The sequence below is a fragment of the Gymnoscopelus braueri genome (genome assembly GCF_963280865.1).
Source record: "Gymnoscopelus braueri genome assembly, chromosome: 13".
NCBI lineage: Eukaryota > Metazoa > Chordata > Actinopteri > Myctophiformes > Myctophidae > Gymnoscopelus > Gymnoscopelus braueri.
The window spans coordinates 21,206,689-21,226,184 of record NC_137615.1 but is presented as its reverse complement, the minus strand read 5'-3'; the positions used below and the strand labels follow the sequence as shown (position 1 = coordinate 21,226,184).

The 19,496-nt window shown below is 41.7% G+C and overlaps 2 protein-coding genes across 2 annotated transcripts; both read left to right on the top strand.

The window, feature by feature from the left end:
• Nucleotides 1–2,074: 2,074 nt before the first annotated feature.
• Nucleotides 2,075–5,591, top strand: fzd2 (frizzled class receptor 2). Its single transcript, XM_080448061.1, has one exon. It carries the CDS (start codon nt 2,279–2,281, stop codon nt 3,938–3,940), a length of 1,662 nt encoding a protein of 553 aa, XP_080304187.1. The 5' UTR covers nt 2,075–2,278; the 3' UTR covers nt 3,941–5,591.
• Nucleotides 5,592–6,731: 1,140 nt separating this feature from the next.
• On the top strand, nt 6,732–19,415 carry moto (minamoto; the record flags this gene model as incomplete). Its single annotated transcript, XM_080448206.1, has 10 exons — nt 6,732–6,755; nt 10,405–10,465; nt 13,617–13,705; nt 14,105–14,203; nt 15,072–15,241; nt 15,421–15,519; nt 16,060–17,755; nt 17,902–18,036; nt 18,611–18,773; nt 19,234–19,415. 10 exons carry the CDS (start codon nt 6,732–6,734, stop codon nt 19,413–19,415), a joined length of 2,718 nt encoding a protein of 905 aa, XP_080304332.1.
• Nucleotides 19,416–19,496: the final 81 nt, after the last annotated feature.

Genomic DNA, 19,496 nt, shown 5'->3' with positions numbered 1-19,496 from the left:
CACTTTAGGGATTTCCTGCTCTTTACCTTGTAATTCCTTTCCTTTTTTTTGATTTGTGGTTGGGTCTTTGAACATGCAAAATCTTAGCTGAATAGTTTATTCATACTGCAATTTTAGGTAAGGACATGCATATTACATACATGATTACCGTATACAATTCTTACTACATATCCACAAAGTGACACTGGAATTTTTTAACTGTGTAGATTACACTAATAACCATTGTAAAGTCTGTAATTTTGAAAAACAACTAAATGTAGAAATATTTCTGATGTAGCTACAGCACTGCCATAACCATTCACAATTATGATACATTTACACTTTCACATTGAGTTTGGTGTAGAGCAGACTGCCTCCCCCTGGTCATTGGTGGTTTTGCAAGTGTACATATTGTCGTCACTAGAGTCCACTGGGCCAGGACCAAGGTATAGGCTAGTGCCCATCATCCTCATACTCAATCTGCACTCTAGATGCCACGAGTTACACGTTAAATTACGTGTAACTAATGCAACTTGTAATGGCAACTGAATTTCCCTCGTGGGATCAATAAAGGTTGGTCTATCTATATCTATCTACAATTGTCACAGTAAAATGGAGTACAAAGGTAACACTCTCAGTGCTGAAACTATGACAATTTGAAAGCAGATAAGGGCTATGCCTATTGCAGACTAAAAAGGACCATAGTGGTGGGCCATTGAGGATGACTCAGCATATTTGGCATTACTGCCAAGTGCCAACCATTTTCATAATGAAAGTGATGATAAAATGATTGATTGATTTTGAAGCCTTACTGTGAAACATGCTTATCTGTATGGTGTGCCAATTGCTTTGACAGTGTTATGGGCAACTGTACAGTGACTAGACATAGATTTATGGATATGTGAATGTTTGTGAAGTCAGTTCCAAGAATTGGGAGAATTTATCAGATAGCTGTGAGTTCAGTGGAGGTCAAAACAGGGTGAATTTGCAAAGGCTGCACAAACAAAGAAAGGAGCGGGAAGACAGAGGAGAGAAGGGAGAAGAGAGAGATCCTATAACTTCTGACTAGAGAATGAACATTATTGAACCTTTGCTAACTGCTTAGTTTTGTAAGTATTATTTTGGTGAGACAGACACGTGTACATTTTGAGGTATAGGCTACAGGTTTTGATTTGAGGAAGGAACCTGTCCTTATTATACCCATTATTGTACCACTGTATTATTAATCTGTGTGTAATATATCATATCATATATTATATTAATCACCAGGTCTAAGAAGATGCTGGTGCATCTGAATCTTTGTCCCTGGGCGACGAGGGAAGGACAGAAGTTGAACGCAGGAACGTGATACTGGAGTAATGACTGAGGAGATACGTGTAATTATTGAGAAATTAATTAATATAATTTCACCAGTTCGTGTTTTTCAGTTGATTAACTAACCACACGAGGACGCTGTGGGCACAATAACTCGATGGGATGATGGCAAATATGATTTCGTGAATTATGCTTCTGTTTGTGGGTGGACTGTTAAAATGTGCCTTTATCAGCTGGTGGGGGGGCGTTGGGGGGGGGGATAATCAAGAACAAATGTGAGGAAAAAACTATAGACTGCATTAAGTTAAAGTTTTCTTCCCAGATGTTATGCTTATGCACAAATATAGGAAATAGAATCTACTTGTAAAATATGCAATGAATAAATCTGAAGTGTGTGTGTGTGTGTGTGTGTGTGTGTGTGTGTGTGTGTGTGTGTGTGTGTGTGTGTGTGTGTGTGTGTGTGAGATAATAATATGTAGTAGTTTGATAGTTATTTGGTAGGCTACACATTAACGTGATCACATTTTGTCAAGCCTCCTTGTCTATTCATTTCAAAAACCTAACCAGTGTGCTCCTAAGCCCATCGTCATACTTAGGGGTGGGACCATAGAGTTAGGGTGGGACGCTGAGGTAGGATGATTCAAGACCCCATCTGCCGATGGGGAACTTGAAACGGTCTAATTTGGGCCATGCAGTGTGATCAGCGGCACGCACGCACGCACGCACGCACACACACACACACACACACACACACACACACACACACACACACACACACACACACAGCTGCACAAAGACAGGAAGGATCAAAGTTAACAGCAGCAGCGAGCCAACCTGAGGAGTAAAAGTATATAATTTCTTCACAAATGGGACAGATGTTGCTGATGTTGTCCTGATTCTACACGCCGAATATAGGCGAGGCTATATTGTTTGTATTTGAAACTGTTGAAACCAATAGCACGAAACTGACATCCTACTTGTGAAAATGAACTTTTGTCAAAGTTGGACCTGTGTTGTATTCCTTCTAACGTTGTCGCCTCTGGTGACATCGGCTCATTACCAAGGGGACAACGGAATTGTCACGCCAGAACATGGATTTTGCCAACCTATTTCCATACCACTATGCACGGACATAGCCTACAATCAGACCATTATGCCCAATCTGGTGGGCCATTACAACCAGGAGGACGCTGGACTCGAGGTGCACCAGTTCTACCCACTGGTTAAGGTACAGTGTTCGCCGGAGTTGAAGTTCTTTCTGTGCTCAATGTACGCGCCAGTGTGCACGGTGTTGGAGAGAGCGATCCCTCCCTGTCGCTCCATCTGCGAGAGGGCGAAGCGTGGCTGCGAGGCGCTCATGAACAAGTTCGGCTTCCAGTGGCCGGAGCGTCTCCGCTGCGAGAACTTCCCCGTGCTGGGACACGATCACATCTGCGTGGGCCAAAACGACTCGTCCTCCACTGGCGCCACCGTTCCGCCACCCGTTCACATGCCGGTCCCCGGGACCCCAGGCGTCCGTGTCTACGCCACAGCTGACAAGCCATTCCAGTGTCCCTCTGTCCTCAAGGTCCCCTCTTATCTGAATTATAAGTTCCTGGAGGAGGCTGATTGTGCGGCCCCCTGTGAACACTCAAGGAGTGGGGGTGACATGTTTTTCAATGACAATGAGATATACTTTGCACGTTTATGGATTCTTATTTGGTCGGTACTTTGCTGTGCGTCCACCCTGTTCACAGTTACCACCTACTTAGTGGATATGCAGCGTTTCCAGTACCCCGAGCGGCCCATCATCTTCTTGTCTGGGTGTTACACCATGGTCTCCATAGCCTACATTGCTGGCTACTTCCTGGGGGACAAGGTGGTGTGCAATGACAGTTTCATCCCTGAGGGTTATAAGACCGTTGTCCAAGGCACTAAGAAGGAGGGCTGCACCATCCTATTCATGATATTCTATTTCTTTAGTATGGCCAGCTCCATCTGGTGGGTCATCTTGACCTTGACCTGGTTCCTAGCAGCAGGCATGAAGTGGGGCCATGAGGCCATCGAAGCCAACTCCCAGTACTTCCACCTGGCAGCCTGGGCTGTGCCTGCAGTCAAGACCATCAGCATCCTGGCAATTGGGCAGATCGAAGGCGATGTGCTCAGTGGGATTTGCTTCGTCGGCCTCAGCAACCCGGACCCTCTGCGTGGCTTTGTGTTGGCCCCGCTCTTCATCTACCTCTTCATCGGGACCTCCTTCCTGTTAGCCGGCTTTGTGTCACTGTTCCGTATCCGCACCATCATGAAGCACGATGGCAGCAAGACAGAGAAACTGGAGCGCCTCATGGTGCGGATCGGCGTCTTCAGCGTGCTGTACACCGTCCCCGCAACCATCGTCATCGCCTGTTTCTTCTACGAGCAGGCGTTCCGGCATCAGTGGGAGCGCAGCTGGGTGAGCCATAACTGCAAAAGCTTGGCCATCCCCTGTCCCGCGCAGGCTGTTCCACGCATGACCCCTGACTTCACAGTCTACATGATCAAATATCTGATGACACTCATAGTAGGCATCACCTCTGGATTCTGGATCTGGTCTAGCAAGACGCTGCACGCCTGGCACAAGTTCTACATTAGGTTCACAAATAGCAAACATGGAGAGACTACAGTATAGCATGACACCAATCAATGGGACATCTTTAATATTTTATCAGAACGTAATGTGGCGTTGTTGTTTTACATACATTGTATGCATGCTGCTCACCGAGTGAGAATGCACACAAAAGACAGGCTTGAAAAAACAATGACTAAACCTGTCTGAAAAACTGAAAAACATAGATATGGATGCCATGTGCTGAAATACTCTCCTCATATTCCTCATAAACTTCCTGTGAGGCAGAATTGAACTGACAGCAGTAATGGCCATTTACAATTTTTCTCTCCCCAAAACAATGGCTGTAATTAAATGAAATTGTACGTAGTATTTGTAGAAATAATTGTGAACATTTCTATTTGTATTTAAAGAAAGTAAAGGTTGTTCTTAGCGGATAATGTGCTTGCTTCACATTTGCACTGAAAGAATGTCACATAGACTCACTGCCCTTTTCATTATATCCTGGCAATTGATGAGAAAACTTTCCTTAAAGGAGTAGTTCACCCAAAAATTACTCATTTTCTATCAAACACGCCCTATGAAGCATTGAATTCATTTTTTTAGTTTTTGTCGCATTCCTAAGCCAATAATTTGATGAACGGCGGAAAGATGCTAATGTATCCGGGAGGAGACTCAAAGAGTCTCCATTGAGTCTCCTACCGGAGAGACCGCCGGTCATCAAATTATTGGCTTAGGAATGTGGCAAAAACAAAAATATCTCCATGAATTCAAGGCTTCATGGGGAGTGTAATTGATAGAAAATGAGCCATTATTTGGGTGAACTATTCATTTAAGTACTGTTAAGGTTTGCCTTTTCTCTAGGACTCACATTCAATGTTCATTTGGTTGTTTGATCTTAAATTCCTCATAGAAACAGTAACAGTTTGCATATGTGCATTTTCTTCCCAGGTGCCATGCTTATATACATAAAGAGCGCATGTTACATGTACAATTAGTCAGTTTGGAAATAGAAATTTGTGTAATTTAACTTGTTAGTAAATTAACAATTGAAAGTATCCTTTTCTTTCCAAACGTCTTCAGAATACACACTTCAAATACATTGTCGCCATCATTTTCCAGATTTGTTTGTGCTGCCTAGGCGATTTTCTTTTTGTCTCTGTATACACTTCGGTCATTTCATTACAGCAGTAATATACTGCAAAAGGCTGTAATGTGCCTCTGTCTCCATTCTGCTTTTGGAAACTGTTTCCTCTACATCTGAACTATAATATATTATCCTTGTTGCTGCAGTAATGCCTTTGCAAGTGTCTTTGAATTTGAGTCACTCTTAAGCATCTGTTGGACTGTGTAGCAGGGCATGAAGTCTAGACAATTACAATCCTTTTTCCTTGTTCTTTCTTTATACCTGTATTCTTCCTTCTTTCCTGAAAACTACAAATGATGGAAGCTTGGACAAAGAAATATTTACCCACTTCTTGACACCTGTAAACCCATGATGTAACAATAAAATTGAAGTTGAAGTTGAATTCCTCTGAGAAACAGACCATGAGGTATGGTATACTGCTACTAATCTGTGATCAAACCTCATCTTTCTGCCTTCAGATGAATATATGTTTGCCTTTTCATAATTTATGATATTAATCACCAAACTCTAGTGTACATTTGTTAAGGCACAAGCAATGAAGTTTTGAAATAAATTATTGTTCCCCAACTGATTTGTACCAGCGCCACAAATGCTAAATGGAGGTCAATGTCATCTTCTCTGAAACCGAAATGGGCAAATAAGAGGTTTGATTAGACCAGAATTAGCCTCTAAAAGTGAGTGTTTTTTGCAGATTAGGTGTGACAGTTTTAATGTCATCATGTTTGTCAAGAGAAAATAAGGGGCATTCAGTTGTGCTGCATTTTTTAGTTGTCTGAAGTCACTGCATGCAGTGCCAAGTTGGAATCCCCCGAGTGATACATGGTTGAAATCTATCTATCTGTGTGATGTCATGAGCTAGACTAGATGCACTGGAGAAAGTAGATACTCTTCCAATCCAATCCTAGCACAGTGGCTCTGGGCTACAAGTAGGTACTTGGGGAATACTTGTCCCCAGACATACTGCATAGTTACAGGACATATTTAGGGGGTGTCTGCAACACATAATGAGTGCTTTAGATTTGAAGACAGTTATATTTATTGAACTGCAATAGTTACAACAGAGTTAAGAAATAAAAAAGACATGAGCTTCTGGACAAGTTCCTCACGTAGGGTTGAGCAGAGTTCTGCACATTAACAACAGACAGTTGTGAGAGATTTAAAGGTTGGTAAAAGATACTGTGTTAGGGGGAAATCCATCAATCTATCTGTCTCTCTTATTCTGCCCATCCACACCCCCTCTGCTCAGTGGTGTACAAAGTACATAAGTGGTTAATTCATAATGTACTATTTCCCTTCCTAGAGATGTAGGGGAGTTAAAAGTACATCATCCGTCTTTGAACTGTTAGTGAAAGTATTGAAAAATGCAAATACTCAAAGTATAGATACTCAAGATATTTACTTAAGTACAGTGCTCAAGTAAATGTACTTTGTTACTGTCCACCACTGCCTCTGCTGCAGCCCTCCTCTCCATCTCTCTTTCTGCTCAGATGAATGGATGGAATGTGAGTGAGAGTCCAGTGACAGACAGTCTCCTGTGCGCTGCTCACTTCAAAGGGCCGCTGAAACCCGACAAGGTTCTTGTAAACAGTACCGCCTGCCCCGAAGGCCCACTTCCTGCGCTTAACTCAACTTAATGGCCGGCTTGTTTGGCTTTGCAGTGAAGCAGGGAGACAAATGGACTAGCTAGGAGAGTGAAGGAGACGCGGGATGTGGGTGGGTGGGGTGCTGGAGGTAAAATGAGTGAAATTGTCTCAGTGCACAGGGGGAGGAGGGAATTGGATGGTGGAATGGAAAATTCAGTGTAATTTGGCTGCTTTTGTCTCTCTCCAAGGAAAAACAGCAAAGAAAGGGGGTAGGGGGGTTTTGTGAAGTTATAGGAGAAAAAAAAAACTTGGATACAGAATCAAATGGAATCAGATTCCCTGATTAACTTCTTTGAGTGTTTCACTTTTGCCAGCAAATTCCCTTTTATGTTATATTCTGATAGAGTTATGCAAATTACACAGAAACTCCAAGAGTCTGGAGTTTTCTGTGTAGCCTACCTGGAAGGCCTTCCTTGTTTACACAGTCAGGATTGGCTTTTGGAAAGGTTATGTATACTACTTATTATTATCATAATTAGCTGACCTGAAGTGAAAATCATTAAATAGCCTAAAAAGTGGTGAATGTCTAAATGAGTCAGATGTTTAGGCTACTGCTTTTTTAATGATTGAGATGGTGAAAGTGGACTTACTGTCTCTAACCTTGTTGATTTTGGATCTCAGTTAAAGCATGCAGTTTCCTCTTGCTTGGGGGCAAGAAGGGACAAGCCAAGAAAAAGAGGTGAGGCAGAAAGTGTTGATAATATGATGCCACTCATCATTGGAAGAAGGGGTGTTTTTGGAGCCATTGTTCATGCCCATAAATGGACTGTAAAAATATATATGAAGTAAATTATGAAAATTAGGGAATATGGATCAAGGATCTAAGAAAGAAAAAAACATTCTGGGAAAAGCATAAAACACAGACATACAGTCTGTTCCTAAACATGTTTTTGGGTGAGCCCTAGCAGCACCAGTGCTCTGAGGTCTGAAGTTGGATTAGTAATAAGCATACATTATCCTAACTATAGTGCAATATTTGAGATTATCCAGCCAGAACACAGTATACATCTATCGCTCCCCTTCTCCTTTGAAATCAGGAAATGCAATATGTTCCCTCTCCTATCATTTATCCCAGAGGCGGCCACTTTGAGGTGGTAGTGAGACAAGAGAGTTGGCAGGAGATTGGAGGTTCAAATGTGCATTTCATTTCAAAGGTTGATACAGGCTATCTAGACACAAAATACTTGTCCCTATACAACATTCATACAATATGCTGAAGTTTTGTCTTTGGCTCCACTAAATGTAAACGTCTATGAAAGAAGTCCCGGATTCTAAATTCTATGTTTCTTGATATGTCTTGGCAAGAAACCTAGGTAAGGTCTATTCACTAAGGATTGCTCATTATATATATAATATATAGAATATAGAATAACTGCTTATTCATATTCATATTACTTTAAGACATAATAATAATTAAGTTCTGACAGATATTTTTTGTAAATGTGTGGAAAGTACAACCGTACAATATATTACAATAGTTGAATGATTAGAGTGTAATACAATGTTGTAGATTCTATATTAACTTCCTATAACAGAGGGAAATGCATCAGAAATAAACTGTGGCATGCTTCTCATCTCATTCAGTCCATTCATTTCCTCCACCTCCTAGATAATCTTTCAAGACAGATTCTGCTATCAGCAGAATCTGTCTGCGCTACTGCCTTAAACATGTCATGTTTTTTGTTCTGTTTGTGCTTCATGCACAACTTCTTCTTGGGATTCTATTGCCCATGTTGTACACTCAGACCACTTTATTAGAGGGTGGCTTTGACAAGGCGCAAGCACACACACCTGCATAGTAAGTTGCAAATACACAGCAAAAGCTGTGAAATGTATTTTCAAACAAAAACACACTATTGTAGATGTAGTATGAAATCTTACACAGCAAAAAGAGTGTTTACTCAACTCTGAGAGTTGAATTATTTAACACTCCACATTTTACTGCCATAGGTTCCTCTCATTCAGGGTAAAGTTGTGCATGGTAGCAAGGCAGAACAAGGGAGTGGCCAGAGTTTCTCCAGCTGTTGCACAGAGAGGTACAGACAGCTGCAAGACAGATATTTTGGGCCCCTGCATTACGCCTGGGATAATAATGGGTATGATTGTGAGGGAACGTATGTGTGTGCGTGCAAGCAAGCATGCATGCAAGCGTGTGTGTGTGTGTGTGTGTGTGTGTGTGTGTGTGTGTGTGTGTTTGTGTGTACACCATGTACTATCATTGTGGAGGATAGTATTACAAATCAATCAACATTGTTCTGGTCCCCATGAGGTTAAGGAAAGACTTCTGGTAGTTAAAGAAAGATTGAGGTTAAGGTCAGGGTTAATTTTCCGGATAGGGATTTTGAGATCTACAGTAGGTTTAGGATTAGGGATAGCAGAGGTTGTGATTATCGTTAAGGTTAGGTTGTGCCAGCAGGATGAAGTAAACTTTTGACATCTCAGTACAGTATAGCAATAGAATAATGTGTGCATGTACATGCATGTGTGAGTTTGTGTGTAATATGCAGCCAGCACAGTGTGTAGGCCTACATAACCATGCCACTGTCATAATGTCAATGATGAAATCTCTGTTGGAACCCCTGGTTAGCGAGCAGGTGAAATAGTTTTGTACACTCATACTCATTCATTAATACTATCATAAGTACAATTGCTGCTGAAAGTGAAACGTTTTAAATTACATCACTGAAACTTGATAAATAGCATTATCTGTCACTTTTTATTGACATGTCTAAGGCCTTTGAGACCATGGAATGCTGATACCATGACTTTTTAGCATTGGTTTCTCTGATCAACCTGTAGGGCTGTTTGTCAAGGACTCAAGCTACCCGATATAAGGGTTCCACATCTGATGTGTTAACAATTTGTAAGGGAGTCCCTCAAGGTTCAGTTTTGGACAAGGTTTTTTATTTTATGAAGAAGTCTTGTTAACTCACTTGATTCAGACAAAGACTGGTTGAAGCTCCATTTTTGCCTATTCTAGATTATGGTTATGTTGTACATGTCTTCATATGTTGGCTAATGTCTGTCGTGGTGCTCTGTGGTTCATTCTGTAAAACCATCACTCATCAAGTCACTTACTCTAAACTTTCCACACATAAGCTTAACCACTGGCATGTTTCTTTTTTTTCAATCTAAGACAATTCTTTATAGACTACTCCATTATTGTCCCAAAAATATGACATTTATGGGTCATGATTTAGGGGGCGATGATTTAAGGAGTGCTCTAGCTGAATGATAGAGAGCCTGCCTGGGAAGGCAAATGTGTCGAAGTCAAACTGAGCAAGACTCTTAACTGCTCCCCCAGCGCTTCACACCAATGGCTGCTTTGCTGCTCCTTGGATGGGTAAAATGCAATTTCACGTATGTGCAAATATACAGTGACAAAAACCACCCCAAGGAGTGGGGACCAAATTATTACTGTTATATCTGAGAACAAATTTCTTATGATTATAATCTAATAATAATATTCAACCTGCATTTGGCAAAAAAAAGGCCATTCAGTTTTCTGCAACCTTGCAGAAACATCCTACAGGACCCTTGATCAACTTATTAGCAATCAATCTACTGTGTGTTGCATAATGAGGGTCAAAGTGCACTAAGAGTATACTAACAGTAACAGTATCAACAGGTATAAATCTGTGTGCCTGCATATTAATCTTGGTGAATGAATGAGTGATTATATGAATTATGGCTAGAGTTCTGTAGGGTTTCTCTGTAATTTCCCCTCTCTGCTGAAGGTAATTGCTTCCATGTGGGCCCTCCCCAGCAAGAGGGAGATGGAGGGGCCTCATTGCAAAGGTAGAATTAAACATATGCTGTAGGCTACAGGCATATAGCCATATACTACTCACTTTATACAACTGTACCCATAGCTCATAGTCACTGTGGTGCTGCAGCCTATATTTAAGATGGTGAGATAATGTTGAGTAACAAAATAAAAAAGCAAATCATGTCGTCTCAGGATCCACATGGGAATGGTGAGGTTCCAATGTGGATCTTAGATTTCATGCTGCCTACCAGCGGAGTCTCCAGTAGGAGACACAATTGACCTGCAATTGAGTCTCCTACCGGAGACACTGCCGGTCATGAAATTATTGGCTTAGGAATGCGACAAAAATTAAAAACTCATGAATTCAAGGCTTCATGGGGTGTGTAATTGATAGAAAATCCATTTTTTTGGGTGAACTACTCCTTTAATCTTCCTCAAATCCAGTCTTTTTGTGGTGTCTCTTGTTGAGCTGCAGTCTGATGTGTCTGAACACATTCAAAAATGTGTGGAACTAATAGAGCATAAGCAACACATTTGTTAAAACAAGCCCCCTTGTTTGAACAAATCGAAAACCCCCTTTAGATTTTAATTAACTTTCCCAGGGAAGACATAGGTAAGTTAAGAAAAGAGCTGCAGTGGGTACTCTACTGTATATTAGTGTTTCTCAATGGGGGCGGTACAGAGACGACATACAATGGTAACATGGTAACATGACAGGCAGGGCCTGTGACAGCCGTGTTCAGTGCTGTGAGAGGGGCCTGATGTGACAGAGCCTGATATCCATATACACTAATTATAATTTAGATTTTTTTTTCACTCCCTGGGAAGTAAGCTAATAATACTATAATAATCACATACTAACAGTATTAATGTAAAATCTGATATTTGGAAATGACATAAGCAAGACAATACGCAATAAAAAATATGATTTTCTGAAACTCTTTTTGTTGATAACGGGTGCGTTCGGATATATGGCACTGAGTGCACTGGCCAATACAAACCAATACGCGAGTGCGCTCCCGGTGCGCATTTCCGAACGCACACAGTGTGTCTTGAGCGTTTGACCTGCCCTTTGGTGTGCCTTGGCCTCAGAGTGACTGGTGAGTCTCCATTCCAGGGTAGTCTCGCGTAGCCAGGCCTCCGGTCTCGCTCCTATAGCTTTCTTTCTGACAAAGCAAGCCTGGCATCCGAGGTTAGGGCAACAGTGATGAGGAGAGCCTTGCCCAGTGTGGGAGTTTGATGAGGAGAGCTTTGAGGACATCTCTGAGCAGGCCCAAAACTTCATCAGCTACCTGCTCAACAAGGACAACAGGTGATGTCAGAACACCAGTTTGTCCACAGCTAGTGTGTACGGGCTGTGTGTGTGTATGTGTGTATGTTTGTTGCGAACGCGGAAGGAGGCGCGGCGCCTCCGACCAAGTGGAGCTTACTATGTAACTCTGCTTGGGTTGTGAGTGTGTGTCTCCGTGTGTGTCTCTGTGTTCACCTCTCATTGGCTGCATGCACCCATGTGACTCACGCTCTCATTGCCTGCCTGCCCCTGGGTGACATGATGTAAGCAGCCACCCGAGTGCGCCAGAGTGCAGGAATTTAGACAATGCCCTGACAGACACACACACACACACACACACACACACACACACACACACACACACACACACGCACACACACACACACACACACACACACACACACACACACACACTGTCAATGTTCTCTCTCCATCACGGTGAAATAACACGGATTACAAGTCCGTAAATACACAATATTTTCGAGCTGCGTTCGCTTCCAGCGTTCGCGCGTCTTACTTGTATGTATGTGTGTGTGTTTGAGTGTGTGTGTGCGTGCGTGCATGCGTGCGTGCGTGTGTGCGTGCGTGCGTGCGCGTGCGTGTACTTATCGTGTGGCTCTAAGTATGAAGACCTCGGTTAAATATTAGGTGTAATTAATGCCTGCGGCTCCTGCTTAGTAATGGTTACTAAACTTGGGCCTAACTAAAAAGTAGTCTATTCTATTGACTCACTGCTGCCCCCTGCATCCACCACCTGCCCCCTAAACCATACTACTGCCACATACTTTCTGCTGAATCTTTTTGCATTTTGTTGCTATAATTTTTTCTTAAACTGTTATTTATTTATAAACAAACATCCACTTTGCACAGAGTAGGCTACCTTTTTCATTCACTATATTGATATGTTGTTTTGTCTTTTCATACAAATGGGTTCTGTCTTTAGCATTGTTTTAAATTAATAACCATATGTCTAATTGTAGGTTTTGGGAGAATTATGCAGTTTCATTTCATCCCACTGTATATGCTGTGTAGAGTTGGAAGGACATATTAGCAGTGGTGTAAAGTAACTAAGTACATGTACTCAAGTACTGTAACCTACTTAAGTACAGTTTTGAGGTATTTTTTACTTTACTGGAGTATTTCCAATTTTCAATACTTTCACTGCTACTCCACTACATCTCAGAGGAAAATATTGTACTTTTACTCCACTACAATTATTTGAAAACTTTAGCTACTAGTTACTTTGTAGATTTTGATTATTATTACAAAACATAACATTACAATACAATACAATACATTAACCACTTCAGCCCTATATACATTTTGGACATTTGAAAATAGCCGATCTATAAGTAGATCGGCTATTTTCAAAGGATTTTTATACATTTGAAAACTTGTGAAATGGGACATTCTTGATACCAATACTTTTATACTTCTACTCAAGTAAATGTTTTATTCTGGACATTTACTTTTACTTAGTAACAGACTAGAGTATTTCCACATTGCGGTATTGATACTTATACTTAAGTAAAAAATGGGTGTACTTTTTCCACCACTGCATATTAGTCCAATGGTGACTCACTTGCCAACAGATCTACAAGCTAACAACTGTCGTTCGTTCGTTACATAAAGACCCGATCTATACACGAATCCACGGAGCGCTGCCCTGCGCGCAGCCATCTCTGGGGTGTCAACGCTCCGCGGACGCGACACCGCCTACAGGCAGCTACAGGCAGCGCAGTCTGTGGATTCGTCTATAGCGCTAGATCTCTTCTTTTTGCGCGCGACACCGTCGTACTAACGAAATATATTGAGCCTCTTGACCTGAGATGAACTTGTCGGTGGGTGCGGTTACGTGATTGGTTGCTATGCCATCCCATACCCCACAGGGACGTCCAGCCAATCAGCGAGCGTGAGAAAGTCACATCGCGGGAAGGGCGGGTCAATCGCGAGGCAGATGGACCGTGATCTTCATCAGGTAAGGATGGACCATTTTCATTGTCATTTTTATATCTGATAAATCAATCAAATTAAGTACTTTTTCAATACTTGAACGGTTAAACCTTCCCCCAAAACGTTTTCGGCCAACCCTTGTATGGAGAAACTATGGCTGATGTTAAGATTAAAAACATATCTGACTTGATAAGTTGACTAGAAGTTAAGGTAGTAAAATGGTCGTGGTTGTTCTACAGATGTCAGCTAGGCCAGTCATCGGGTGAATGTACATTTTAACATTCCGATCGAGGTTAACTTTTGTACAGCAAGATATGCACATTTATTAGGAACTCACATTACTGTATATGCACACATGTGACTATTTATTGGTATTAAAGCTGTTATAACTTATAAATAACCAAATTCTCGTATGTTTTACCAGGTCAGTAGTAATGCCATAACCACGTTAAGAGGAAGAGAAGACAAGATGGCGTTTGATCATCAGTATTCTCTCTTTCCGTTTCCATACAAGCATCTGCAGGTAAGATCAGATGTCGTGGAGAGAGTGAGGTTCCAAACGGGGCTAAATGTCACCTATAAATGCACATTTGTTAATTCATTTGTAAAACGTCTGTTTCAATGAAAAGAGGTCGCACCCCACAGCTCGTAGCCACGATGCAATAACTTTTTTTTCACCCACGTTATGACACATTAGGTCTTCTGGGTATGAATGTCATTTTGAAAACGTCAGCAAAGTAATTTTGGGGTTATTTTAGCAGTGTTTGCTTTCCATCTGTTTTTCTGAGATCTTTGTTCTAAGATGATGACTGCTAATACCTGTATCGTATGATTCTTGTAAGCCCTATTTTATACGCGAAAATATCCGAGCTCCAAGCTGACCTCTGTGAGCTTGTACATCTTGTAGAGTTTTTTTTTTTTTTTAATTGTTGTATAATCCAGTACATGGCCAATAAGGACACCAGGTTCAAAGTGGGTAACTTATCTCAGGAAGATCTCCTACCCAACTGCACAGTTAACCGACATTCTTTTAAAAATGTATTAAAATTATATTAACTGGCCTGGACCGCTGGCGTACTAGGCTCTAAAGTAGCCTGACAGCGCGTCGCGGGTTCGAGTCCCGATCCCGACGGCCTTTGCTGCATGTCACCCCCCCCCCCCCCCCCCCCCCCCCCCCCCCCCCCCCCCCCGCCATCTCTCTCCCCATTTAGTGTCAGCCTACTATCCTATACTATTAATAAAAGCCAAAATAAATAAATAATAATAAGATAATAAGATTTACTGCAGCACTGCAATGAAGCAGAGATGTCTTTGTACAAGTTTTGCATCCTTCAACACGGTTACTCAACTTTTATAGAAATCTAATTGAAATCCCTCTTTGCCTATTACAGACCAGTACAACTGGAGTTATGGGAATCAATGACCTGGCAAATGTCTTCACTCCAATTCCTAAAGTCACTCTGCCAGAACAGGACACAAACTCCTATGTACCCTGGTCTCAAAATACTGACGACGACGACCCCTATCAACTGATTCAATATGCTAAGAACATTAAGAGCAGGTATTCATTCAACTATAATCAGTTTCAGGACAGAATATTGCCATTTTGTACTTTGTAACTACATGTTGTCATGAAGAGTTGTTACTTTTATGAGTGGAAGTGCTAAAAATAACATAAGTTAAACTTTTTTCCTGTCTTTCTTTCTTTCTTTCTTTCTTTCTTTCTTTCTTTCTTTCAAGGAACATCAATGGTGAAACTGAACAGGAGACTGGTCCAAATGGACTTGTGTCCAACATATTGGAGGGCACTAATTCCCTGGACAACTACTTCACAGAAGGGTAAGGGTTTAATTTATTGAGAAAATATTAAAATAAATAGTAAATAAATCTGCCTTTTTGATCACATACATTAAGCCTTTTAGTCTGTGGGGCATTTAGCTAGAGACACAATCTTTAGCTATCAATAGCTGATTAGGTAAGTAACTAGGTGTGCAGTTTGATAATGATTCAGCTAAGTGTGTAGTTTGAGAACAAAACTGCTCTTCATATATAAACATTAATACAGACACCGTTACAATATTGAATAAATGTTGCCTATAATGATCCTACTCACATCAATGCAGACACCATTCATATAAAATTACCCAAAATTATCCTACTCGATCTACTGTTGCCCAGTTATTGTTAGAAAACCTACAAGTAGTTCCAGCGCAGTCCCTCTAGATTATGGGATACAAACAGACAGGCATACTGTACAGTACATACATACAGTACATACAAACCCTGTTTTTGATGGCTTGGCTTTGATGTCGTAAAAATCCTGATCATTGCCAATTCATATGGTTGCATATATGCTAAAGTTCTCCACTGTCCTTTTAGGAAGTCTGTCTGGTCCCCCAACACACTGAGAGAGGCTGTTCCGCAGTATCGTCATTTTGAAAAAACAGATCCCCACCCTGCCTTTATTCCAAACCATACATATCCTGAGCCTTTCAATGGCGTGCAAGAGCAGTCAATGGCCAAAGATGTTGAGGAGTTATATCAGCAGTTGAATGGCTTTGAAACCAGTGAGCAGTGGCTCTATCCTTCTTGCAATGGTGACAAGGACACTTGCAGCACCTCTCAATCTCAGAAATTGCTCAAGCCACCAGGTCTACCAATGTCCAATGCCACCAACACCTACTTGTCAAAGATGAGGCAAAGTGAACATCCCTACATTTCAGCTAATGGAGATAGTGAAAATTGTGTTCCTGCCACAAGTGATTCCTTTGCACCTCAAAGCAAGATGAGCAGCCTGTACGTTGATCCTTACGATGAAGACCAGTCAGAACGAAGCAGCATTAAGCCCATTGAGAACGAGCAGCACAAGCAACAAGAAATCAACAGATTTGTCAGCAATTTTCAGAATGTAATGGCCGGGGAACAAGATGGCTTGGGTGGAGGGGAACTTCACAACACAAAGAGGCAGGCAATGGAGATGCCCTATGAAGACAGCTTGGCTGAACAAAGAAAATACACCAGTCCTGAAATGTCAGCACACACTGCCCCTACAATGCAGATTCCAAAAGAGTTGGCGGAAGAGTTTGAGGCATGGCAGAGGGAGAGAAAGGGAGTAAGGAGACAACTATTCCAAGGGGATGGGTCCAATGGGTTTGGTCCTCAAAACACAGAATACTTCCAGAAACCAAAACCCAATTCTGCATCGTTTAATCCCACTAACTCATCACAGTATAACGTAGCCACACAAAATGGCAAACCGTCTCTCCCCTTGAACCTGAATATGAATCTAAACCAGCACTCTGAGCATCACAGCCAACAGAACCAGGTCCATATCAAGCTCAAACAACCTATGGCCACCTGTGTGCCTTCTAACCCATCCAAAATGGTATCACCAGAGTTTGTAACTCAGAATTCCCACCAGGTACAGAAAGGCCCTTTGTTTTTTCAAGGCTACAGTCATGGAGATGGGCCATCCACTCGCTGCTGGCCAGGAAGGAACCAGGTGGGGCTTGGTCTGGACAGCATGAGGAGAGGTGCTGACTCAGGGATGCAGCTGGACAAGAACACAATGCTCAAAGCTGCCGTTCTTGGAGATGGTTTCCTTGCACATTGCTTTGATGGCAACACAAGGCCCCATACCAGTATCCACATGAGCAATGGAGACAGGAAGCAGGGACTCCCACAAAACATGTGCCACCAGGGAAACATGTACAACCCTCAGCAAGTCCGAGGACCCAACACTAATGGTGCAAGGAAGAAACTGCCATCCCTGCCGTTTATGTATCCAAGACAGAGCTCTGGGCAGATGCCTTTTAGGCCTTCTAACTTCAACACCTACACAAGCCGTGCCCCTCTCATTGACATGGGTATCATGATGCCAGACACAGAATTCACATCATTCAACCCCTCTGCCAGTGACCTGATGGGCTGGCATGGAGAGATTTTTCCTGGCATGACACCTGTCTTGAGGTCCCCAAGCATGATGATGAACCAAGGACGCCCTATGAGTGAGCTTCACTTCTACTTGGACAAATGCTACGAGCATTGGAGTGGTTTAGAGAACGAGAGAAAGAAGGTAAGCAAGGCTAAGTATACTTCATTTTGATAAACAGATTTCAAGTGTTGAAGACACAATACTGTATTTCATAGTCTACTCTGTATAGGGGATATTTTGGTTTGACATATTGGTAAATAAATACCTCTTTATATTTTCTGTTACAGACTGAAGTTATCCTAACTGAGATATTTCCTGGGAAGCGGATTTCAGTGGTGACCAGCAGCTTCCTGCCCAAAATGCCACCAAATCCCTCAAAAGTGGACCGTCTCGTTGCTGATCAGATGCGAGAACAAGCTACGGTGAGAATTGAAATCAGCCTGATGATTGCTACCATGGTGCTACCAACAGGTTCTTTTTGTCATCATGTTATATATATTTTTTAGGTCTACTGGAGACATGCAGGCAGTCTGAACAATAAAGAGAGATGAACGTTAGATTAATCCACCCAGCCTGCCTGCTGATGAGTTAAAAAAATTGTTTCCATCAATACATACTGTATGTGTATAGCCTATAATATATTTATTTTAAAATTGCGTTGTGAGCATGTAGATCAGCTATTTTATCACTTTTTGCTTCATTCTTAGGTAATATTTGACAATTTTAGTATAGTTTGTTGATTACTTTTAACGCAGTAATGGTTTTATTTATTTTAGAGGTATTAAAAATGTGCAGATACCCTGTTTGTTTACTGTTGAGTGAGAAAACAATGTTGCACATTAAGAAAATGATCTGTGGACCCCCCAAATTCATTTGGGAACCCCCCTGAGGCTCCCGACCCACAGTTTGAGAATCACTGTATTGTACTACGGTCCAGACATAATAGGCCTGTACATTTCTTTATAAACTTATAACATGAATTCTTTCACTTCAAAGGTGGCAAAGCTTCTTGGTCAAATGGAGTGTTTGCGCAGCATCCCATTCCATGACCATATAACCTCTGCGATTGACAGACATCGTGAGGCTATTTGGATTACCAGGGCCAGACGCAAGGAGGAGTCTGTCAATACAGGAGGGGCTGTTTTCGGAGAGGACAGAGGTAACTGGTCACCACAATGTTAAGAATAAGAATACGCTGCTTTGTCGCCATGCAATGGACTGAATCTTCAGTATGATCAATATGATATATTTGAATTAACATGAAAAGGCCATTGTCAAGATATCAAAAATGTTCTCATTTTCTTAACAGCTTAAACATGGATTCAAGTCCTGGCTCCTTTCACGCTATTTCATAAATCTCACATTGGCCTAACAACATTTTCATTTATTTTTGCTTTAATCCCTGCATAAAGCAAATTAAATCATATGCTCCATTCTCAGTTGCTATGCCTATAACACGAGTTATTGAGATTTCAGTAAAGAAAGCCATCCAACATGGATGTACATTGTGTGAATTGTGGAAGTTTAGACAAAGCTCAACAAAACGGAGACATTGAATTTAAGTGTTGTGATGATGATACTGCCCAGCTCTTGTCCTAAAAATCGCTTCCTTCTGACAGGCATCCAACTCCTGGCCATGGCACTAAAGGACTTAAGTGTCACTACAAGGATGTCCCGGACAGCGCTGTGGTGTGCCCTCCAGATGACCATGCCCGGATCAGCTGAGAAGCTTGACTACCATGTTGACAGTGATGATACTTGTGAGGAGAGCAGCACAGAGAAAAGTCTGCTGCCGTTTTAGAATGGAATCATTTAGCAGACGACATAAATGAAATTGTCCAAGACACACCCAAATTACAGTATTATTAAAGTGAGACTCAGT

What these genes read in the sequence shown, in the direction of transcription:
- fzd2 (XM_080448061.1), top strand. Translation starts at nt 2,279, where the DNA reads ATGAACTTTTGTCAAAGTTGGACCTGTGTTGTATTCCTTCTAACGTTG.